The sequence below is a fragment of the Zingiber officinale genome, chromosome 5A, assembly GCF_018446385.1.
Source record: "Zingiber officinale cultivar Zhangliang chromosome 5A, Zo_v1.1, whole genome shotgun sequence".
NCBI lineage: Eukaryota > Viridiplantae > Streptophyta > Magnoliopsida > Zingiberales > Zingiberaceae > Zingiber > Zingiber officinale.
In genome coordinates this window covers 150,281,828-150,306,092 of record NC_055994.1, presented here as the reverse complement: position 1 = coordinate 150,306,092, position 24,265 = coordinate 150,281,828, and the positions used below count along the sequence as shown (strand labels likewise).

At 40.2% G+C, this 24,265-nt stretch overlaps 2 protein-coding genes across 5 annotated transcripts; both read right to left on the bottom strand.

Annotated features, from left to right (window-relative positions):
• Positions 1 to 4,854: 4,854 nt before the first annotated feature.
• Positions 4,855 to 7,037, bottom strand: LOC121983392 (aspartyl protease family protein At5g10770-like). 3 transcript variants are annotated; one of them, XM_042536328.1, is made up of 2 exons: positions 6,876 to 7,037; positions 4,855 to 6,196 (listed from the first exon to the last, which is right to left on the bottom strand). In XM_042536328.1, exons 1-2 carry the CDS (start codon positions 7,033 to 7,035, stop codon positions 4,941 to 4,943), a joined length of 1,416 nt encoding a protein of 471 aa, XP_042392262.1. In that variant the 5' UTR covers positions 7,036 to 7,037; the 3' UTR covers positions 4,855 to 4,940. The 3 variants fall into 3 exon arrangements, with proteins under 3 accessions (XP_042392262.1, XP_042392263.1, XP_042392264.1); XM_042536329.1 differs by having other exon boundaries at positions 4,855 to 6,184; XM_042536330.1 differs by having other exon boundaries at positions 4,855 to 6,181.
• Positions 7,038 to 16,787: 9,750 nt separating this feature from the next.
• LOC121983391 (aspartyl protease family protein At5g10770-like) lies at positions 16,788 to 18,651 on the bottom strand. Of its 2 annotated transcripts, none has more exons than XM_042536325.1 (2): positions 18,479 to 18,651; positions 16,788 to 18,129 (listed from the first exon to the last, which is right to left on the bottom strand). In XM_042536325.1, the coding sequence occupies exons 1-2, from the start codon at positions 18,636 to 18,638 to the stop codon at positions 16,880 to 16,882; spliced, it is 1,410 nt and encodes a 469-aa protein (XP_042392259.1). In that variant the 5' UTR covers positions 18,639 to 18,651; the 3' UTR covers positions 16,788 to 16,879. The 2 variants fall into 2 exon arrangements, with proteins under 2 accessions (XP_042392259.1, XP_042392260.1); XM_042536326.1 differs by having other exon boundaries at positions 16,788 to 18,123.
• Between the last annotated feature and the right edge of the window lie 5,614 nt (positions 18,652 to 24,265).

The window sequence follows — 24,265 nt, the reverse complement described above, 5'->3', positions numbered from 1 at the left end:
GAAAGAAACGATCGATTGGGGTCGGCTATTCACACCCCCTCTCTAGCCGTACGAAGGATCCTAACAGTTGTTTCCAGGATTCAAACCCATGACCTTTTGGTCACATGACAATAACTGGATTAATATGATGAAAATCGATTACTGTGATCAATTGAAAGAAAAGAGCCGATTAAGACCTAAAAATGAATGAAGCAGAAGCTGCCAATTTATGCAGAAATAAAACATGATTAACAAGAAAATAAAAGGCATGAGCGTTACTGGCAACGACAAAGGAGCTTCGTCGTGACGAGGGAGGGTTGGGCACAACGGGGAAATCAACAACGGAAGAGAGAGCCTTGTCTCACCGATGTAGGGCGACTTTGAGAGAGGGCTCGTAGTTGTCGCGGCGAGGGAGAGCTTCAGCTAGGAGAATTGCGAGGACGAGAAAGTTTGGCTTCGATGATTCGTTCGCCCCAACACCCTCGCTAATTCGTCCCTAGGTCAACACGGAAGAGGAAAATCACAGATGATTACTAACCATTAGTGCATGTGGCAAGGCATAGGGAAAGTCATGCTCGGATACGTCGAGTTTCGACCTCTAGACAAAATGGAATCCTTTCACAAGACAACTAAAGTGTGCTTAAGGTTTGATGGTGCTCTCATTCATATATGTTCCAGTTGTAGCTAGTTTCTTAATGTTGACATATAATCATGTGCTATCCATCTACACTTGTTACATATTCAGTTTTATCCACTTGACGGTTGTTTATGTAATTAGAAGCGAGAAATTCTGATCTACTAATGGAGATAAAAGAAGAAATGTTACGATAGAGATAAAACTAGATTCGAAAAAAGGAAACTAGATAAACAAAGAGAGAGAGAAAAAAAAAAAGATAAGGGATAGTTAAGGGAAGAGCTAAACTTGATATTGAGCTCTATCAACTAAGTAACATTAAAAAGATTCAAATCTAGATATTTATCAGTCGGTGACTAACATTTTATGCTTAATCCAGATTTCTGCCAGCAGGGAGCGAAAAGAAGTAAAGGTGAAATCCAATGACACACATGATGCAACTAATGGATTCCATCGCAAAGGTCAAGTAGATCATTCTGGCACAAATCCTGACATGAACAATATTTCTACAGAAGTAGATCATTTTATCTCTATCTGCCTTTTCTTATAGTTCTTGTACGTGCTGATGGTTTTTGGCTTCTCGATAGAAGAATTTCAAGTTCTTATGAGCACTATTTCACTCCAGGGATCAAGCAAAGATCAAACATAAATCCAAAACAACCAAACAAGGTGAAGGCTACACTAAAACCGGAAGAGCAAGTTCTACACAAGAAATAGAAATGAAGATTGATACGGTGCATGATCGTGGGGTCGGATAGATGATGTGGTCGGGAGTCAAGCTCACAGGGCAGTTAGAGGTCAAGCCCCCATGGCGGTCAGAGGTCAAGCCCCCGTGGCGGTCCGAGGTCAAGCCCCCGTGGCGGTCAGTACAGTTGAGCCTACGTAATAGTCAAAAGTCCGCCTACATAGCGGTCAAGAGTCGGGCCTGTGTGGAGGTCAAAGGCTCGGATTACAGGGCGACCTCGGGCGGGCATAAGCGGCATCCAGGGGTCGGGCCTATATGGTAAGAGTTTGGACGAACCAGGATGTACAGATGAAGGTATAGGAGTTAGGACGTACAAGTTGGATATGCGAAGGACGTACAGGTTGGGATATACGGATCAGTACATACAGGTTGGGAACGTACATGTTGGAGTATGTGAAGGATGTACAGGCTGGATATGCAGAGGACGTATAGGTTGGAATATGCGGATTAGTACATACAAGTCGGGAACGTACAGGGTGGAATATGTGAAGAACGTATAGGTTGGAATATGTGAAGAACGTACAGGTTGGGTATGCGGAGGACTAGGGCTGTAAATGAACCAAGCGTTCGTGAACAAGCTTGGTGTTCGGCTTGGTAAGAGCTTGTTTATGTTCGTTCAATATACACAAGATTGATTAAACAAACAAACTTGAACAGCTCGTTAAGCTAAACAAACAAGCTTGAACACATATGTGTTCAGCTCGTTAACGTTCGTGAACAACGTTCGTGAACAACGTTCGTGAACAATGTTCACGAACCATATTCATTAGTAAAACTCTTTTCAATATGCTAAATAAATAATAAAATAAAATAAAATAAATAAATAAATTTAAATTTCCAAGCTCAATAACCAATCAAATAACTAAAAGTTTCAAACAATCAAACAAGCTTGAATTGAAAGCTCGATAACATCTAAACGAACCAAGCTCGAACCAAGCTCAAGCCAAGCTCGAACCAAGCTCAAGCCAAGCTTGAATTGAGAGCTTGATAACATCTAAACGAACCAAGCTCAAGCCAAGCTTCAAACAAGCTCAAGCTCATAAAAAATAAACCAAGCCAAGCTTGAACACTCATTTCAAAAGCTTGGTTCATTTTAAGCTCGGCTCGGTTACCTTATCAAACAAGCTTGAACACCCCAAAGCGTGGCTCGACTCGGCTCGTTTACAGCCCTACGGAGGACATACAGGTTGGAATATGCGGATCCGTGCGTGCAGGTCAGGATATACGAATCGGAATATACAAAGAAGTACCGGCCAAAGCGTATAGGTCGGGATATGCAAACAAAGGATTACAGATCAAGACTTCTAGCCTTGCGACATAGGACACGTGGACCAAAGCGTACAGGTCGGGATGTGCAAACCAAGGATTACAGGTCAGGACATCTAGTCTTGCGGAATAGGGCACGTGGACCAAAGCGTACAGGTCGGGATATGCAAACAAAGGATTACAGGTCAGGACTTCTAGCCTTACGGCACAAGACACGTGGATCAAAGCGTACAGGTCGGGATATGCAGAGACGTACAGGTCAAAATAAGCGGACATGAACTAAGGCACACAGGTCAGGATATATGAACCATGACATACGGGCCGGAAATATAGGTCAGAGAACACAGGTCGAGGTATGCGAATCGGAACACAGGTCGGATATACAAATCAGGACGTATAGGTTAGGATAAGCGACTTCAGGCTCGCAGAGCAGTATACAGATCAGAGCGTACAGGTCGGAATATAAGAACCAGGATGTACAGGTTGGGAAATACAAATCAAGGTGTACAGATCGAGGTATACGAATCGGACTAAATCGTATAGGTCAGATGGAAGCAGACTAAATCGTACAACTCATGGCAGGCGTAATCAAGCTAAGTCATACAGGACGAGACAGACGGAATTAGACTCAAGCATATAGGTAGGCGTACAAGTCATGATTTACGAAGCAAGGCAGGTCAGGAGTTCGCAGGACAGGACGCACAAGACAGGGCCGGATATGCAGGTATGGATTTACGAAGAGGCAAATACAGGTTAGCTACAAGTCGGAGCCCACACGGAAACAAACTAAGTCGTACAGGTCGGGACAGACGGAATTTGACTCAGGCGTACAGATAGGCGTACCGGTTATGACTTACAGAGCAAGGCAGGTCAGCAGTTCATAGGACAGGACATGCAAGACATGGCTGGATATGTAGGTTTGGATTTATGAAGAGGCAAATACAGGTTAGCTACAGGTAGGTGTCCTCAGGTCGGGGTCGGTAGGTACGAAGACCCAGCCCAGGGGTAATGGACTTAGGAGGTCGTGCACTACACGACAATCAAAAAAGGGAATCGTAACCACTCGTCAGAGAACAATCACAGTGTGTCAGGGAATATACTAACGGCCTAGGACTTGTTGCCCCTTGATTCCTCCTTCGACCTATAGAAGGATGCCCCGTGTCAATCACCGTCCGACAAAGCCTGGCACCCGACATTCTCTGACACTCGTCAGACTCCAGAAACACCTATAGCAGTATAAAAAGGGAGGTTTCGTCCTTACGCAAGTATGCTCACTCGTCATTACACTCTCGTTTTTTACTTTTCGTCCTTTTTACTGTGCTTCTGGGAAAAAAGTACCTGACTTGAGCGTCGGAGGGCCTGACCTGGAGACTTTTTCCCTGATTTCTGGTATCTAACGACTTGGGTGCTTGTCTGAGTAAGTGCATAGCTTTCGCCTGGTCGTCCCCGTCATCACCCCTCGTCATCCGCCCGTGGGAGCCCTTTCCGCAGGTGCCAGATCGACTCGGCGTCTCCGCGACTTTCCGTCAACACCGAAGACAGCACAACCCGGCCACCTCTGTCCGACTCAGTTTCCGGACAGGATCAAAGATAACAAAATCGACAGCGAAAAACAAGTTGAAGAGGAAGGCCATCAAACCTGACCTCGAAATGGCAGTGTAGCTCATATTTTTACCTACATTATATTGCTCGTGTAAGTAGCCTCTCTACCCCTCTCAACTAATGCATTGTGGTAGTGTGCTGCAGCATGGTGTTAGATCCTTAATTCTCGCTTGTTTCTAGCTTTCCCAAGTAGTCAAGTGGATGTTAGTTTGGGCGTGCACACCATTCCCTTTTATATTGAACCTTCATCTGAAATCATCTATCTCTTCTGGTTGCATATGAAGGAATTAATGGTTATAGATGAAGAGCTCTATAAAATTTTTATGGCCTCGAGAACACGCTTCATGAGTCATTCTTGAATGCTAGTTACATTTTTTCTTTTTTGTTTTGTGTGAGGAACTTATCATGAATCCACTGATTTCTGCCGCTTCCGTTATTGCTGCTGGATTGGTCGTGGGGTTTGCTTCTATTGGACCCGGAGTTGGTCAAGGTACTACTGTAGGCCAAGCTGTAGAAGGTATTGCGAGACAATCAGGAAGCAGAGGGTAAGATACAAGGTACTTTATTGCTTAGTCTAGCTTTTATGGAAGCTTTAACAATTTACGGACTATATAATGCTAGTTAACACTGGATCATCCAGTCATTATTCCTTAAATACCCATTAGATTTAGACATACATAACGTTGCCAGTACATGGATTTGATACAATATAATCTAACTGCAACCTCCAGGGCCAAACCCAATGACTCGTTTGTTGATATCGTACAGCACATTGAAGCCTTTCTGTTGAGTATTCCCCAGGATACCTACGCTGCTGTCGTCTCCATTGCTAGCAAACGCGAGACACGTTTGGGATGAGCTCAGCGTGTAGAGAACTCTGGCCTTCCCCAGGTTGATGGTAACCCCACCGCCCAGGTGTAGGGCCACACTCGGGATGTTCCCTTTGCCGTCGGAGCCACTGAAGTCGTAGCACGTGTCTAGCAGTTCATACCCTGGTACACGCTTATACGCTGTCATTCCCTGCCGGAAGGCTGACCTGAGTGCGGAGTATGCCGTGTCCGGAAGCCGTGTGATCACCGTGCCGGAGTCGATGACGGTTCCGCTGTTGTTGAAAATAGAGGGAGGCACCGAGAGCAGTTGTCCATCCACGCTGATGCCTGTCAATGCAAGGTAGTAAAACCTAGGGTCACTTGGATTGGAGAGCATCGGCGTGAGCATGAGATTGCCGGCGGGGTAGCTACCGAAGGCAAGGTAGCCGACGGAGCTGGAGGTGAGTGGCAAGCAGTATGAGAAGACGCCGCCGTACTTGGTGTACGTCTGTGATACGATGGACGGTTTGTCGCGGCCTAGGCCAAGGAGCCCGTCATTTCCGTGAAAAAGGCCCGTGTTATTGTCGCCGCATCCGAAGCGGAATCCGGGGATGCTGTCGGCGGAGAGCGTGAGTGTGTCCTGCACGTAGAAGCCGAAGGTGGACGAGTTGTCGAGGTAGTTGACGCCGTACATGCAGTTGGAGGCGGAGCATGTGGGATTGCCGAGCTCATCGCAGAACGAGGAGGCGCAGGGGATGTTGGCGTAGGTGGAAGAGAGGGAGGGGTCGAACAGGGGAGCTTCTTGTTCGTAGCAGGACACGCAGGGCCGGCACTGGATCCAAGAGACGCTGCTTCCGGTGTCGAAGATGACGGTCTGATCCTTCTTCGGAGTGCCAAAACCGACGGTGACGACATAGTTGCCGCTGCCGATGTATGCGCCGCTGCGGGCCGGTAATGTGGTGGCGGAGTCGGAGGTGGCGAGCGGCTTGTAGTGAGAGACGATGCGGTGGATGTCATCAACGCGGGCTTGGTCCAGGTCGAGGATTTTAGCATGCGATAGCTGCTTCTGTTGGCCGGCGAACGGCGAGCATGGGCCGTGCCGGTGAACCACGCGAAGGCTTGTCCAGTTGCGACCGGAGCTCCCTCCTGCTGCAAATTTCACTGTAAATCCTTCAAACTTTACTAAAATTTCACTTCGCCCTTCCATAGTTTGAAATATAATATATATATATATATATATATTGAAATATAATAATTTTTCCCTTTGTTCTTGTTTCGTCTCAACATGGTTTAGTTGTTAGTTCAAGTTTTGGCTTGTCTTTCGCATCTATTGCTCTCCTCCAACCATCAAATTAAAGAAAGTCTCTACTTGGTCTGCCTCCTTGCTCGAGGCAATTCCTATAGAGAGATCAATGTTTACTCTCTCCTAGAAATGAAGCCGACGAAAGCAAGGTTTCCTCGGACGATGTTATAATTGTTTTGCTTCAATAGTAGTCAATCAAAATTGAAGGTGGATGCAATTGAGTACAACATTTTACAGTTGTCTCTAATAGAGATATTTAACATGTTTGACTTTGTAACATCCAACGTGCTCCAGTCAATTTAACTTAACATTCACATGGTCATCTCGTTTGACAATGGAAAACAACACCGACGGAACTAAGGGTCAGTGAAATTATTATTTTTCCTTTCAATTTAAATCTCTAATAATTATACAATTTTTAACTAATTTATAATCTAGGGATATTTAAAGTGGTTCAAGTAAAGATAGTAAATACATGGCTAATTTTTATTGACTAACTTTATATATAATAACAATATATAAGTAGAGCTCACAAACCGTTGACTGAAGGCAAACAAGAATCTCTGGGCTGGACAGTTTTGAGATCAACATGAAGATGAGCACTAACTGTTTGATCTGTTCCATCAACTTTGCAAAGTATAAAACCTAATAGCAATATCCATAATGGTGAAGAAAAGGAAGAGAAACGAGGAGCCATATTCTTAGTACACCACAAAGTTGAATGTTGTGGTACTGCACAAGTCATATTTATAGAGAAAGAGATGAGAGACTAGGCTGCTCGGTTCAATCGGTTTATTAGATATATATGATTGTAGATAAGGCAAGTCAAATTAAAGTTTACGATGTTCAAACTTATTTGATAAGGTAATCAAATCAAGCTGATCTTAAATAAATTAAATTATTAAAATGATTATTCAAGCTTGATTTAATTTATTTCTTATCAACTTGAGTTTAGTTAAGTTTAATTTTAGTTTAGTTTGTTTATATATTATTAAGTTCTCAATTCAAATTTATTTGGTTATTTAAAATTTTTATATTTTTAACTTTATTTGATACAAATTTATTAGTTCAATATATATATATATTTAATTTATTTATCCTATTGACAAGAGTTTATATATAAATATAATTCACAAACTTTAAGGAAAGCACTATACAACCTCTGGGAAAGCAACTCAAAATTGAGTTGCTTTCCTAGAGGTTGTATACTACTTTCTCTCATAGTGAAGTTGCTTTCCTAAGGTTGTATAGTGCTTTCTCTCATACTGTATATGCAATTTTAAGGAGGGAAAGCACCATACAACCCTAAGGAAAGCAACTATAAACCAAGAAAATCTGCTTAAATGGTCAGACTTTTCCTAAGGCAAACACTAATGTTGATACCCTTAATGGTCACCTAAGTTTTTATGGGGAAGGACCCCCATAATTAGGACATCTCTGATCAAAGAGGGTTTAACATTTGTGTTTGCCTTAGCCCTTAGGGAAGTAGACTTTTTTTTTGGGTGGTTGTGTTGTTCCTTTCCTTGGAGTAATATATTTCTCTCTCATCTTAGATATTGTATATGAAATTTTATAGCGGCAAATACACATCGGGCAACGTGTGGAGGAGGAAGAGGCTGAAGAAAGGAAAAAGAAAAAAAAAATCAGCACATCCAAATCAGAATGAATAAAATTACATGAATTAGAAATTTTAATTTATCAATATTTCAGCTTGTACTCTAAACCAGTTCACCAGTTGGTAATTCTAGCTAGAGCTAGAAACTAACGGGTTTATGCACTGCAATAAATAAAAATCATGTATTAGCTACGGATTATTTTACTCCATTATTAATGATAGATAATTTATTCGGCATCACTATTAATGATGGAGTATTTAATCTGTGTAAGGATAAACGAAGCCACCCAGAAGGAAGACCTCGATGATCGAACCGTAAAGAAGAATATTAGAAGAGGGGAGAGACTTGAAAATACTGTTTTATACACTTAGGCACGTCTAATAGTATCCTCCCCATCGGAGTCACTGCTATTATTCGTGTGACCAAAGGAAACCAACTATTAATTTTATTTGTCAAAAAGTTAGGTTGACAAGATAATAAAATTAATGAGTTACACCCTCCTTTTACAAATATTGAATTTGTATACGTCCACACTATCGTGGCATACAAAATTCACGGTGTTTTGAGGTGTTGGTTAATTTAAAATAGTATTGTTTGAGGAATCAATATTATTCTAAATTTAGAGTTCTGATCAAAAGTTATTTGTGATTCTTAGGATGACTTTCAACCCACTCGCCATCATACTAAAAGAGAACAGACTTACTGGTCATAACTACATAGATTGGAAAAGGAACCTAGACATTGTTCTTACTGCTAAAAGCTATAAGTTTGTACAGACTGAGCCTTGCCCTGATGTACCCACTAGTGAATCTACCCAAGAGGAGATTGAATATCATAAGAAATGGGTAAAAGCAGATGAGATGGCGCGGTGTTATATTTTGGCTTCAATTTCGAATGTATTGCAACATCAGCATCAAGATTTACCAACAGCTTATGATATTATGAACAATCTTAAGGAACTCTTTGGTCACCAGGATCGGGCCTCTAGGCAAGAAGCCATGAGAAAGATAATGACAACCACCATGCAAGAGGGTACTCCTGTGAGGAATCATATCCTAAAGATGATGGCTTATCTGAATGAAATACAAATCCTTGGAAGAGAAATTGATGGGGAAACCCAGATCGATATGATCCTCCAAACGCTATCTAGAAGTTTTGAGCAATTCCGCCTGAATTACAATATGAATAAAAGAGTATATTCATTGGCGGAACTACTAACAGAACTTCAGGTAGTAGAAGGTTTGTTTCGTCACAATTCTCATATTCACTATGCTGAAAATGGTTCTACTTCTAAACCGAAAGGAAAGAAGAAGAAGAAACAAGTTAGCTCAGCAAAGAAGGTGAATAAATCTCAGAGTACAGGACCTAAAGCTGGAGTGAAGAAGCCGAAGGGCAAGTGCTTCATCTGCAAACAGTCAGGGCATTGGAAGGCGGGTTGTCCTCGTAGGAATCAAAACAACAAAGGTATATCTCATGCTCTAGTTGTTGAAACATGTTTAGCGGTGTTATCTACCAGCACCTGGTGTGTAGATACAGGAGCCACTGATCATGTCTGCAATTCTCTGCAGGGGTTCCAGGAAACCCGACGACTATATGAAGGAGAAATAACCGTCTACATGGGTAATGCTACTAAGGTGGCGGCTGTTGCAGTGGGAGACGTCTACTTATCTTTTGATAGAAATAGAAAATTGGTTTTAAGAAATTATCTTTATGTACCCAGTTTTAGAAAGAATTTAATTTCAGTTTCTAAACTGTATTTGGATGGATATTCTGTTTTCTTTAATAACAATGTAGTTATAAAGAGAAATGAAGTAATTATCTGTTCTGGTGCATTAAGTGGCAGTTTATACATTTTAAATCCAATTTCTCCCACAAAGCAAAACATGGAAATTAATAACACATCCTCTAACTCTAATAAGAGAAAACAACTTTCGGAGATGAACCAAACGTATCTTTGGCATTTAAGGCTTGGTCATATTAATCTAAGTAGGATTCAAAGGCTTATAGCCGATGGACCCTTAAGTTCATTAGAGATGGAAAATTTTCCAACTTGTGAATCTTGCTTGGAAGGTAAAATGACCAAGAGGCCTTTTAAGGCCAAGGGGTATAGAGCCAAAGAAGTTTTAGAATTGGCTCATTCTGATTTGTGTGGTCCTATGTCTATCCAGGCAAGAGGTGGTTTTGAATACTTTGTCTCTTTTATAGACGATTATTCAAGATACAGATACATTTACCTAATGCGCCTCAAGTCCGAGTGCCTTGTTAAGTTCAAAGAGTACAAGGCTGATGTGGAGAAACGACTAAGTAAAAGTATCAAGACACTACGGTCTGATCGTGGTGGCGAATACCTCTTAGGAGAATTTAGGAATTACTTATCAGAGGTCGGGATTCAATCCCAATTGACCGCACCTGGTACACCCCAACAGAATGGTGTGGCAGAATGAAGGAATATGACTCTTATGGAAATGGTTAGATCGATGATGAGTTATTCAGAATTACCAAATTCGTTTTGGGGATACGCTCTGGAAACAGCAGTGCACATTCTGAACTTAGTACCTTCTAAATCAGTATCTTCTACTCCCACAGAATTGTGGAATGGGCGAAAGCCCAGTCTAAGACATATTCGGATTTGGGGTAGTCCAGCACATGTGCTAAAACCAGATGCTGATAAGTTAGAATCCCGTACAGAAGTTCGCGTGTTTGTGGGATATCCCAGAGGAACGAAAGGTGGTTTATTTTATAGTTCTAAAGACCAGAAGGTCATTGTTAGCACCAATGCCCAGTTTTTAGAAGAATACTATATAATGGATCACAAGCCCAATAGCAAAATTGTTTTAGAAGAACTTAGAGAGGACACGTCTACTTTAGTACCAACAGTACAAGATGAAGTACCACAAGAGACTGCAACACGTGTCACACATGATACACAACCACAGACGGTGCCTCATCGTAGTGGGAGAGTTGTGAGGGAACCTGAGAGATTCATGTTTTTGGGAGAGTCTTCGGACTTGATCCCGGGTAAACATGAACCTGATCCCCGAACATATGACGAAGCACTCCAAGATATAGATACAGCATCTTGGCAAAAGGCAATGAATTCTGAAATAGAGTCTATGTACTCTAATAAGGTCTGGGAGCTTGTAGAACCACTTGATGGTGTAAAAGCCGTCGGATGCAAGTGGATCTACAAAAGGAAAAGAGGGACAAACGGGAAGGTAGAAACCTTTAAAGCTAGGCTTGTTGCGAAAGGGTACACTCAGAAAGAGAGAATCGATTATGAGGAGACCTTTTCACTGGTAGCCATGCTTAAGTCTATCCGGATACTCTTATCCATTGCTGCTCATATAGATTATGAGATTTGGCAAATGGATGTCAAGACAGCTTTCCTTAATGGAAGTCTTGAAGAGAACATCCATATGAAGCAACCAGAAGGGTTCATTGAAAAAGGAAAAGAGCATCTAGTGTGCAAGCTCAATCGGTCCATTTATGGACTGAAGCAAGCTTCAAAGTCTTGGAACATCCGATTTAATGAAGTGATTCAGTCATATAGATTTATTCAGTGTTCGGATGAGTCTTGTGTATACAAGAAGTGTAACGGAAATGTGGTGGTATTTCTTGTACTATACGTAGATGATATTTTGTTAATTGGCAACAATGTCAAGGTATTATCGGACGTAAGGGTATGGTTGTCAAAACAATTTGATATGAAGGACTAAGGAGATTGTGCACACATTTTTGGGATCAAAGTTATAAGGGATCGCAAGAAAAGAATGTTGTGTTTGTCCCAAGCTTCATATATAGATACAATCCTTGCTCGTTTTAGCATGCAGAATTCCAAGAAAGGTTTCTTACCTTTTAGGCATGGAGCAGCTCTATCTAAAGAGATGTCTCCGAAGACATCAAAGGAGATAGATGACATGAAAGGAGTTTCTTATGCTTCGGCTGTAGGAAGCCTTATGTATGCAATGCTGTGTACGAGACCTGATATCTGTTTTACCGTGGGCATGATTAGCAGATATCAGAGTAACCCTGGACAAGGAGATTGGACTGCGGTAAAGCATATATTAAAGTACCTGAGAAGGACTAGAGATTATATGCTAGTTTACCGAGCAGACGATTTGCTCCCTGTGGGTTACACGGATTCAGATTTCCAATCGGATAGGGACAATAGTAAGTCTACATCAGGCTATGTGTTTACTTTATGAGGTAGAGCTATTGCATAGAAGAGTGTTAAGCAGAAATACGTTTCGGACTTAACAATGGAAACTGAGTATGTGGCAGCCTCTGAGGCAGCTAAAGAAGCAGTATGACTCAGGAACTTTCTAATGGACTTAGATGTGATTCCTGGTTTGCCCAAAATCATCACAATTTATTGTGATAATAGCGGTACAGTTGCAAACTCGAAGGAACCACGAGCCCATAAGGCAAGTAAATATATAGAGCGCAAGTACCACCTGATACGAGATATCGTGAAGCGAGAAGAAGTTGTCATCGCCAAGATTGCATCAGCAGATAACCTGGCAGATCCTTTCACTAAGGCCCTTCCAGCAAAAGCTTTCGATCGGTATGTGGAGGGGATGAGAATCAGATGTATGGCAGCAGATATGGCAGCTCAGTCATTAGTATAAGTGGGAGATTGTTAGAGTGTATACTAAAAGCCTAAGCTTTTATAGACATTTATTTTGAATAAAGAATCACATTTGGTCAAATTATCTACATTTGTTTGTAGTTGTTCAATTAATTTATATTGTAGATAACATAGTATGTGGTGTCACATACAGAAGATAATGTTATCAGTACCTTATAAATTATAAATAGTAGCTCACGACCAAAATGGAAAGGAACAAACCATTGGAAGGCCGTAGTTTAATTAGGTATTAGTTTATCTTAACTATATAATTACACTAGTACACTTAGAGTGTATTGAGTAGGACCATCAGAGGTCGTTTCTTTTATACTGACTTTATAAAGGAACAAGACCTCAGTTATTATGGAAGTGTGTGCTCTTAATCCTAATATAATAACAAGCACATATATTTGATATTTATTTCTTTAATTTATCAATGGGTGAGATTTAGTTCGATAAATCAATAAGCCCGATAAGTTGGGAAATGATATCACTTATAGTGTGTGTTGTTGATTATAGAAGGAAACTGTGTCCTAGTGATCTAGGTTGATAATGTCCCCAAGAGGAGCTCATAAGGATTGTCATGTTAAACCCTGCAGGTGGACTTAGTCCGACATGACGATAAGGTTGAGTGGTACTACTCTTGGACTAAGATATTAATTAAATAGTTGTCAGTAACTCACTTAATTAGTGGACATTCGACATCTTAAACGCAGGGAGACTAACACACTCATAATAAAAAGGAGCCCAAAAAATGTAATTTGGGATTGGTGCGGTAGCTCAATAATAGTTCTCTAGTGGAATGAATTATTATTGATAAAATTAAGTTGTGTGTTCGGGGCGAACACGGGATGCTTAATTTTATCGAGAGACCAAAATCAATTCCTCCTCTCGGTCCCTATCGTAGCCTCTTATTTATAGAGTACTATACCCACCTATACCCACCTTCATACCCATGTTGTAGGGGCCGGCCAAGCTAGCTTGAGGACCAAGCTAGGGCCGGCCAAGCCTTGATCCATGGGTGGCCGACCCTAGCTTGAACCCAAGCTTAGGTGGCCGACCCTATTAAATTAGAAAAGAATTTTAATTTTAAATTTTTCTTATGTGGAAGATATAATTTATTGGAGAGATTAAAAATTAAAATATCTCTTTTAAGTTTCTACAAAAGATTAAGAAAAGAGATTAAATTTCTTTCCTTATTTGTAGATTGAAAAGATATTTTATTTTTCTTCTTTGTAAATTATTCACATGTTGAAAAATTAAAATTATAGAAATTTCTTTTTATCAACCATGAAGGAATTTTAAAGGGAAATTTTATTTTTTAAAATTTCCGGAGACAAATAGGGAATTTTAATTGGTTGATTGAAAATTGTCTTATGTGTTCTTCCATGAGGTGGTCGGTCATGACATGGGTAATTAGGAAATTTTATTTAATTTTTCTTAATTAATTCATGTCAAGGAAAGTTAAGGAAATTTTATTGTAATTAAATTTCCTTATTTGCCAAAGCTAAGGATTATAAAAGAGGGGGTTTTTGGGTGCCTTCAAGGTGAACAACCTTTATTATTTTTCTCCCTCTTTTTTCTTCCTTGGTGTGGTCGGTTCTTCCCTTTCTCTTCTCTCCATCCTTGTGGCTGAAACTCTCTTCTCTCTTGGAGATCAAGTGGTGGCCGAATCCTAGCTTGGAGAAGAAGGAGAGAAAGCTTGCATCCTTTGAAGCTTGATTGGTGGAAAAAGATCTTCATCCTTTGAAGTCTTGCTTGGCCGAAACTTGAAGGAAGAAGAAGAAGGTGCTAGGTGGTCCTTGTCTCGGAAGATCGTTGCCCACACAACGTTCGAGATTAGAAGAGGAATACGGTAGAAGATCAAGAGGTCATTATCTACTAAGTAAGGTATAACTAATATTGTTTTCCGCATCATGTTAGTTTTATCTCCATGTAAAAATACCAAATACAAGAGGCATGCGATTCTAGTTTTTCGAATTAGTTTTCGAAATTGTGTTCTTTTGTTTTTCTTTTCCTTGTGATTTGATTGTCCTTAGAGGTTAACCTAGGGTTACTATGGGAAGGTTAAATATTTAATTTCCTTAAAAGGCTTTGTCTAGTCGGTGGTAGTTGCTTCCATATCCAAGAAGATCATGTGCCTCGCTATGCAATACTGGAAGCCAATTTTGGAAAAAGATATTTAATTTTCTTTGTGACCTAGGTGATTTGGATCAAACGTGTTAAGTTCCGCAGGAGATCCAAGTCTAAACCTAAAAGAACAAATAAATTAAACTTAGGATCAAACATGTTAAGTTCCGCAAGCGATCCTAATTTAATTTAAAAGAACACATGGTAGCTAGGAAAAGGTTCAGACCTTTGTACAAAATTTTTGTACAGTGGAACTGATAGGTATTCTGAGTAGCAACCAACAGTTAATCTCAATCTTGCCCTAAGAGACTATTTAGCTGTCTACTTGAAGTTTTGATCAGTGTCTGCTACTTTAGCATGTTTCCTATTGGCTATGGATGATTCGGTCTATGAAGCATAAATAGGAAAACGACTTATTAGAATGAATAGATTCTAGCTAAAAAGGAAAATTAAGATTGATTTACTTCTATGACATTTATTCACTGGTACCAGTTACATTTTTAGTTTAGTACATAAAATGTAATTGTGAATAATTTGTTTAATTGAAGATGTTGAACATGCTCTTGACATATAGTCAATATGAGGGATTAGAGATGTTCATATTGATGTAAATAATTTAATCTGGGATAAAGGCAAGTCATTGATGTCTCTGATTCGTTCTAAAGAGCAGCTATGTAAGGCGTAACAATCTTCTTAGCAATAAATGCTCAGTATGCTTGCTGTCGCACAAACCATTTTCCCTAATGTATGGAATGAATGTTCTTCTATAGTCTTTATGATTAATTAATGCTCTGGTTTTCGTGATTTGATCATCGTAAAGTTTATGTGACTTATTTGGTTTTTGTGACTAATTAATTTTGCTCTGGTCTTCGTGACCTGATCGTCAAATAGTCTATATGACTTAATCGGTCTTTGTGACCAATTAATATTGGCTTTGGCATTATAACATGATCACCTTGTAGTCTACGTGACTGACATGGTCTATGTGACTATATAACCTTATGGATTAACTTGGACGAGTGGGAGATGTTGGACGTTGAGAGGAGATGAAGGAGCGTTGCTTCCCCTTCATCTCCCCTTTCTGCAAACGTCAAGGAGACGAAGGGGCTTCCTTTCCCTTTCGTCTTCCTCTTTCTTCTTATAAAAGACGTCCAAGATAAGATCAGTATGGTGAAGAAACGAGAAAAAGGTTTGGAGGTGATCAGACAGAACGAGCAAAAGCGTGAGATGATCGTGTGTGAGCGAAAGAGAACGTTCTGGGCTCTGGGATTTGTTTCGTGAACCTTGAAGCTCTTTCCGATTACTCGTGATCGTACTTTCGATAGCAGCAGTATCTTTGTCGACCAACGTCTTCTTTTGGAATTTCTTCGGGAGATCACTATGAATGATTATAATTTGATTTCGTTTTTGTATCATGCTATGAAAGAAACAACAATTTTTGCCTGTGAAATGTGCCTATTTCAATTCCATCCAGTGTTTGTTTTAAGATATTTGCTTTATCCGATTGGATTGATTCAAATATTCTAAAATTCTAATATTTGCTTCATCTAATGTCTATCGATAATTTGATCAAAGCATAGTTTAGATTATCTCTATCTGCCTTTTCTTATAGTTCTTGTACGTGCTGATGGTTTTTGGCTTCTCGATAGAAGAACTTCAAGTTCTTATGAGCACTATTCCACTCCAGGGATCAAGCAAAGATCAAAAATGAATCCAAAACAACCAAACAAGGTGAAGACTACACTAAAACCGGAAGAGCAAGTTCTACACAAGATACAGAAATGAAGATAACAAAATCAGCAGCGCAAAACAAGTTGAAGAGGAAGGCCATCAAACCTGACCTCGAAATGGCAGTGTAGCTCATATTTTTACCTACATTATCTTGCTCGTGTAGTCGTGTAAGTAGCCTCTCAACTAATTAATGCATTGTGGTAGTGTGCTGCGCCATGGTGTTTGATCCTTCTCGCTTGTTTCTAGCTTTCCCAAGTAGTCAAGTGGATGTTAGTTTGGGCGTGCACACCATTCCGTTTTATATTGAACCTTCATCTGAAATCTTCTATCTCTTCTTGTTGCATATGAAGGAATTAATGGTTATAGATGAAGATACCCATTAGATATAGTAGTATCGGACATGACGTTGCTAGTACATGGATTTGATACAATATAATCTAACTGCAACCTCCAGGGCCAAACCCAATGACTCGTTTGTTGATATCGTAGAGCACATTGAAGCCTCGCTGTTGAGTATTCCCCAGGATACCCATGCGGGTGTCGTCTCCATTGCTAGAAAACGCGAGGCACGTTTGGGATGACTTCACCGTGAAGAGAATTCCGGCCATCGTCAGGTTAATGGTAACGTCACCGCCCAGGTGTAGCGCCACCGTCGGGATGCTCACTTGGCCGCCGGAGCCACTGAAGTCGTAGCACGTGTCTAGCAGTTCAGCCTCTGGTGCAGACTTGTATGCTGTCATTCTCTGCCGGAAGGCTGACCTGAGTGCGGAGTATGCCGTCGCCGGAAGCCGTGTGATCACCGTGCCGGAGTCGATGAAGGTTCCGGTGTTGGCGAAAATAGAGGGAGGCACCGAGAGCAGTTGTCCATCCACGCTGATGCCTGTCAATTCAAGGTAGTAAAACGCAGGTTGACTTGCATTGGAGAGCATCGGCGTGAACAGGAGATCGCCGTCGGGGTAGCTACCGAAGGCCAGGTAGCCGACGGAGCTGGAGGTGAGTGGCAAGCAGTATGAGAAGACGCCGCCGTACTGGGTGTACGTCTGTGATACGAGAGACAGCTTCAGAGGGCCTAGGCCGAGGAGCCCGTCATTTCCGTGAAAAAGGCCCATGTTTCTCTCGCCACATCCGAAGCGGAATCCGGGGATGCTGTCAACGGGGGAGAGAGTGAGCGTGTCCTGCGCGTAGAAGCCGAAGGTGGACGAGTTGTCGAGGTACTTGACGCCGTACATGCAGTTGGAGTCAGAGCATGTGGCATTGCCGAGCTCATCGCAGAACGAGGAGCCGCAGGAGATGTTGGCGTAGGTGGAAGAGCGGGAGGGGTCGAACAGGGGAGCTTCTTGTTCGTAGCAGGACACGCAGGGCTGGCACTGGATCCAAGAGATGCTGCTTCCGGTGTCGAAGATGACGATCTGGTCGTTCTTCGGAGTGCCAAAACCGACGGTGACGACATAGTTGCCGCTGCCGATGTATGCGCCGCTGCGGGCCGGTAATGTGGCGGCGGAGTCGGAGGCGGCGAGCGGCTTGGAGTCCGAGACGCGGCGGTGGATGTCATCAACGCGGGCTTGGTCGAGGTCGAGTATTTTAGCATGGGATAGCTGCTTCTGTTGGCCGGCGAACGGCGAGCACGGGCCGTGCCGGTGAACCACGCGAAGGCTTGTCCAGTTTGTACCGGAGCTCACTCCTGCTCCTGCGGCAAAGTTTACGGTAAATCCTTCAAACTTTACTAAAATTTAACTTCGCCCCTCCATATTTTCCCTTTGTTCTTGTTTCGTCTCAACATGGTTTACTTGTCCATGAGTTCAAGTTTTGGTTTACTCTCCTTGCTCGGGACTAAGGGTTATAGTGAATTTATAATTTTCCCCTTTCAATTTAAATATCTGATTTTTGTATCATTTTTGCCATATATTTTACCTAATTTATAATTTAGGGATATTTTAAAGTACTGGTTCGAGTAAAGATTAGTATACACATATGGCTAATTTTTATCAACTATATAAACATATAATAATAACAATATATAAGTAGAGCTCACGAACCTTTGACCGAAGGCGAACAAGAATCTTTGGGCTGGAGAGTTTTCAGATCAACATGAAGACGAGCACTTAGTATTTGATCTGTTCCATCAACTATGTGAAATATAAAACCTAATAGCAATATCAATAATGAAGAAGAAAAGGGAGAGAAATGAGGAGCCATATTCTTACTATACTACAAAGTTGAATGTTGTGGGTGCTGCACGAACCAAGCCGTATTTATAGAGAAAGAGATGCAAGACTAAGCTGCTCGGTTCACTCGATTTATTCGATAAAAAGGGTTGTAAACAAGTCAGAGGTGAGACGAACTCAGTTTTATGATGTTTAAATTTATTTAATAAGATAATTGAATCAAATCAAGTCGAACTTAAAATAAATTAAACTATTAAAATGATTGTTCAGGTTTGAATTTTGTTTAAGTTTGACTTGAGCTTGAGTTGTTTAAATATTATTAAATTCTTAATTTAATTTATTTGATTGTTTGAAATTTGTACATTTTTAATCTTATTTGTTTGGTTATTGAATCACAAGCTTGTTTATTCATTTTAAATTTTTATTATTTATTTACTGATAAAGTGATAAGAGTTTATTGATAAATATAATTCACAAAATTTATCCATGAACATTATTTTTTTTTAGTAATCCAAATTTCTAGACTTGCACCTATAGTCTTAGAGATGGTTAAATCTAGAAGTACAAGTAGTTCGATACCTAACAGTCAACATTCTCAGCATTGAGTCACACTAGGAAATCATCTGCAGCTGGGAATCAATTCGTACTCTCATATTTTTCTACTAAAACACGTTACCATTACTTGTGTTGGGGGAGGAGGGGAGACTGTTGTGAAGATTGTCAATGAATATTATTTATGAATAATTCATAATATTTGTTCATGAAAATTAACGAATTGAATAAATATATATTCAAATTTATTTATTTAATTTAATAAGTTATTCAATATTAATTATTTAATTTAATGAATTATTTAAATTTATTTATTTATCTTGAACTAATATAAATAAATCTTACTAAGTCGAACATTAAATTTATATACGAGCATTTGATTTATTTATAACCCTATTAATAAATATGCTGAATTCGGCCAAAAAAAAAAAAAGAGTCGGAATCATCAATTCGTGTTTCAGTGGAACAAAGAAGTTCTTCTTATGGAGAATGTAAGTGCTAATATTATTCTTTGGGAATTTTATCGGACGAGTAATTAAAAAAATTCCAAATACAGTAGAAAAAGGGAACGCACTATACAACCCCAAGGATAGCAACTATACAACCACCTAAAAAATGCCGCATGCTTAAATGGTCCTTGGGTATACCCCATGGAAAGCACCTATATATACAACCATATACAACCCCAAGGAAAACAACTATACAGCCATATACAACCCCAATACAGCCCTAAGGAAAACAACTATACAGCCATATACAACCCCAATACAGCCCTAAGGAAAACAACTATACAACCATATACAACCCCAAGTAAAAGCAACTATACAACCATATGCAACCCCAAGGAAAGCAACTATACAACCACCTAAGGGTAGCCAGAGGCTTTCCCTAAGGCAAACACAAATGCTAAATACCCATAATGATCACCTAGGTCTTTTATGATGAAGGGAGCCCCTTTAGGGAAGGGGCCCCATTTGTGTTTGTCTTAGAGAAAGCCTGCTTAAATGGCCTTGGACCATTTCAATTCCTTGGGTGTGGTTGTATAGTGCTTTCCCTCCTTACATTGTATATGGAATTTTACAGCGGCAAATACATTGGACAACGTGGGGATGAGGAAGAAGTTGAAGAAAGGAAAAAAGAAACAAAAAAATAGGGAGTTGGTAATTCAATTTATATGTTTGATTGAAACAGCCTATCTAATTGTTAATAAGACAGAAATACTAGTAGTATGATTTATACAAGTCTCCCTCCCCCTTATCCAGTACCCACTCCGCCATGCACCAACTCATCACGTTTCTTTGAAAAATACGCCACATAGGTAAACGAAAAAGTTAAAGGTGCGTTTGGTTTACATCGTTTTCATTTTCATTTTCTGAAAAATACACGTTTTTTAGAAAACAGAAAACGACTTTTTGTCATTCTCTATTTTTCTAGAAAACGATAGCCATTTTTTTAGAAAATGCGCGCGAAAAACGCAAACCAAACACTGTTTTTCAGAAAACGTGTGTTTTCCAGAAAATAAAAATAGAAAACGCGCGTACCAAACGCCCCCTAAATATCTTAAGATTGATAGAACTAATAAGTTGAGGTGAGATGTTGTTGTAGTTCCAACTAACTATTTAAATTAAATAATTAGTGGGTTAAGTGTTATTGTGATCTAATTATTTAATTAAGTGTACAGGAGTTGATGGATTTAGATGACCTGACATCAGGCTGAAATTCAGCTAGGTCCACGAGACCAGATAGTTGGTACGAAACCCAGACACGTCAAAGAGCCGACGTGATATCTGGCAGAAAGTCCGGTTGGATCCCGGGACCTGACAACCGGTAGAAGTCCAGTTGGATCTCTGGACCTGACAACTGGCATGAAGACCTGTTGGGTCAAGAGACTAGTCAACCGACTGGAAGTTGGTAAGTAAAGGTAAGTCACTGGAAAAGAGTGACTCGGTGAGGACGTGTCCCGGTTAAGGGACAGTAGGTGTCGGTCCATTTTGGATCCCTAAACTGAGACTTTAACTAGTTCCTGGTCTAGGAAGGACAGGAGCTAATTATTATTACTCATGATGATTGTGCTAACACTTGTCTTGCAAGTTATTATTTTGTTTATTGGACTAATACGTTTTACAGGGCAAGAAGAGCACTAAAAGCCTCGAGTGAACAGTACCTGATGCGCCTTTAAGCATTGGATGGCGCCTTGGTACTGTTCATGGAAGGCGCCTTCGGTCTACGGGATAAAGTTTAGAACTCGTTGATGATAAGAAGTAACAAACTCGAGATCAGATTTCTCAGGTTAAAGACGCCTTCAAGCCTATTGAAGACGCCTTCAAGCCTATGGAAGGCGCCTTCTACACCCTTTATAAGGGCATCTCGACCAAGCTTCTATATACAACTCATATACAAGCTTCTACCCGTCCGATTGAGATTCCAACTACTCCAACTTCTTGCTGCAACTCTGCCACGATGTTGCTACGCCCGTCTACCGCTAAGAAGCCGCCTAAACACCGAGCTCGAGTCGACCGTCTCCGAAAAAGTGTTTGGTAACATTAATCTTTATACTTAATTATTGCAAAAGGACAAGTGCAGTGTGTTGCACTTATTCCGACTATCTTTGTACTCGATCCCCTCTTTCAGCGGTTTCGGAAGAGGCATTTTAGTGGATTACCCATCGATAGGTCCCTCGGACCTGGGTCTTCGAGTAGGAGTCGACGAAGGTTCCGAACCAAGTAAAACCAACTGAGTTTTCCTTGTGTATTATTTTTCTTTAATATTTTCCGCAGTGTAACTCCGTTTAACTAATGATTTTCGATGAACCTGATTCACTCGCCCCCTCCCACGATCCAACAAGTGGTATTAGAGTAGTTTCTACTCTGAATTGGTGCAACCACCAATCAAGCCAGGGGAGTTGTTTTATTCCTTGGATTTCAGTTTTTTGTATTATATTTGAATTAGTAACAGTTTACCTCTTCAAATAATAATTCTTTCTCATTCGATTTTTTACTCGAAGTTGGTGCAACACCACTCAAGTTCCTCGATATCTTTTTTATTTTACTTAAACTCTGCTAATCCAAGACCAAGTCTTGGTGCCCTCTCTAGTTCTCTATTTCAGTGATAAATGGTCCAAAATGAAGGATACAACATTGTTCGTCCTCCACTATTCAACAGAGACGATTTCCCATATTGGAAAAAGTGGATGAAAGAATACCTGAAAACTGACTTCGCCCAGTCGTTCAACGTCACCAAAGGATACAAGGCGCCAGTAGACCACAACACCAGAATTCCGATAAACATGGAAAATTGGAATCCGGAGATGAAGAAAAAGACCTAGATCAACTTTAAGGCCCTCAACACAATCTAGTACGGACTAACAAAGGAGGTATTAAACTGTGTCGACCCACACGAAAATGCAAAAGAACTATGAGATAAGCTCATAGAACTACACGAGGGAATAAATGACACAAAGGTAACAAAAAGGGATTTATTCTTAAATAAATTATTTAACATCAAAATGCAGGAAGGAGAATCCGTTAATCAGTTGCATGTAAGGATAAAAGACATCCTCAACAGGCTTCACACGATCTACCATCAGTTGGAGAACTGACATCTAATAAGGTATGCTCTAAACGCATTCCCTCGAAATGTATTGTGAGCATCCATTGTGGATGCCTACAAAATCTCAAGGAATCTATCCAAATTAAAATTAGATGTACTCATTTGTAAATTAGAACTGCACGAACAGACAACGCCAAACCCGAGAAAGGTATTGCTCTTATTACAGGAACGCCAAAAGAAAAATTCATATCTAAACCAAAACATGAAGATGAGTCTGACCCAGACTCAGACGACGAAGAACACCTCATGAACCTAGTAAGAAAGATGTTCACCAGGAGAAAGAAGAACTTCACTAAAAAGGACATGCAGAAGATCAACTCCACTTCCAATTCCAACAAGACAAATGTCACGTGCTTTGAATGCAACAAGAAGGGACACTACAAGAATGACTGTCCAAATCTTAAGAAGAAGAAAGCCCTTAAGGTAACTTGGGATGAATCGTCAGAAGAGGAATCGGACGACGACGAACCAAAACACACCAACTATCTTGCGCTGATGGCATACAGACCATAATCAAAAAGTGAATCGGAAGACGGGTCCACACTCGTTTCTAAAGGTTCCAATGAGCTACAATCTACTTTAAGTAAAAAGTTTTTTTTTAAATAATTGCATGTTTACATTAGAAATTAACTATATCTGAAGATCAAATAAACTAACTAAGCAAAGAAAATAAAACACTTAATGAACAACTAAAATCGAATTCAACAATTGAGCCGATTCAAGCTGAAATCCCAACTCATATCACAAAACTTGAGGAGGACAACTCCAGATTGAAAGGAGAAATACTTGAACTAAAACAACTACAAGAAAAATTCATAACTAGATCTAAGTATCTTGATATGATACTTGTATCACAAAAAGTTGTGTACAATAAGTTCGGACTTAGATGCAAGTTCAGCTCAATTAACAAAACCTTTATATCTTTAGTCAATCAACATAAAAAATAAATCAAAATCTGGGTTCCAAAAGCATGCTTAACCACGCAAGTAAGAACCAATCAATACTACATACCTAAAAATAAAATACACTATCTAAAATAAATTAAATCAACCTTAATCTAAAAAATTAAACCTTCCAAGCTAAATTCAGTAAAATCAACCTTCTAACCAAAATCTGCCATTTCGAAGGTTTCACTCAGAACTATACCTTTCGAGTGAATCTCATGCAGGATCACTTGAAGCTCGTGGACTTAGCTTATCACCGTTTTGGAGTCAACCATCTTGTAGTCCAGGAATCGACCCACAATGAATTTCTTGGCTCCCACATCCTCTATTTTGTACTTCTTATCCAGCAATTCCCACAACTCCTTGACCATTCTTTTTGTGTTGTTCACAACATACAACGAGTCGACAAGGCAGTTGAAGATTTAGTTTCAGTATAGAAAATCATAATGAGTTCATGCCTTCACTGTACTGATGGTATGGACATCAGTATCTTCAGCATGCTTGAGAGGGTCCTCAGTCAAGTATCGAGTCGGAGTTAGTGTGATTAAGTAGA

Coding starts and splice junctions, on each gene's coding strand:
- LOC121983392 (XM_042536328.1), bottom strand. CDS start 7,035: ATGGCTCCTCGTTTCTCTTCCTTTTCTTCACCATTATGGATATTGCTA. Junction 6,197..6,875: donor TTGTTTGCCTTCAGTCAACG/GTTTGTGAGCTC, acceptor AAGGATTTACAG/TGAAATTTGCAGCAGGAGGG.
- LOC121983391 (XM_042536325.1), bottom strand. CDS start 18,638: ATGGCTCCTCATTTCTCTCCCTTTTCTTCTTCATTATTGATATTGCTA. Junction 18,130..18,478: donor TTGTTCGCCTTCGGTCAAAG/GTTCGTGAGCTC, acceptor ACTTTGCCGCAG/GAGCAGGAGTGAGCTCCGGT.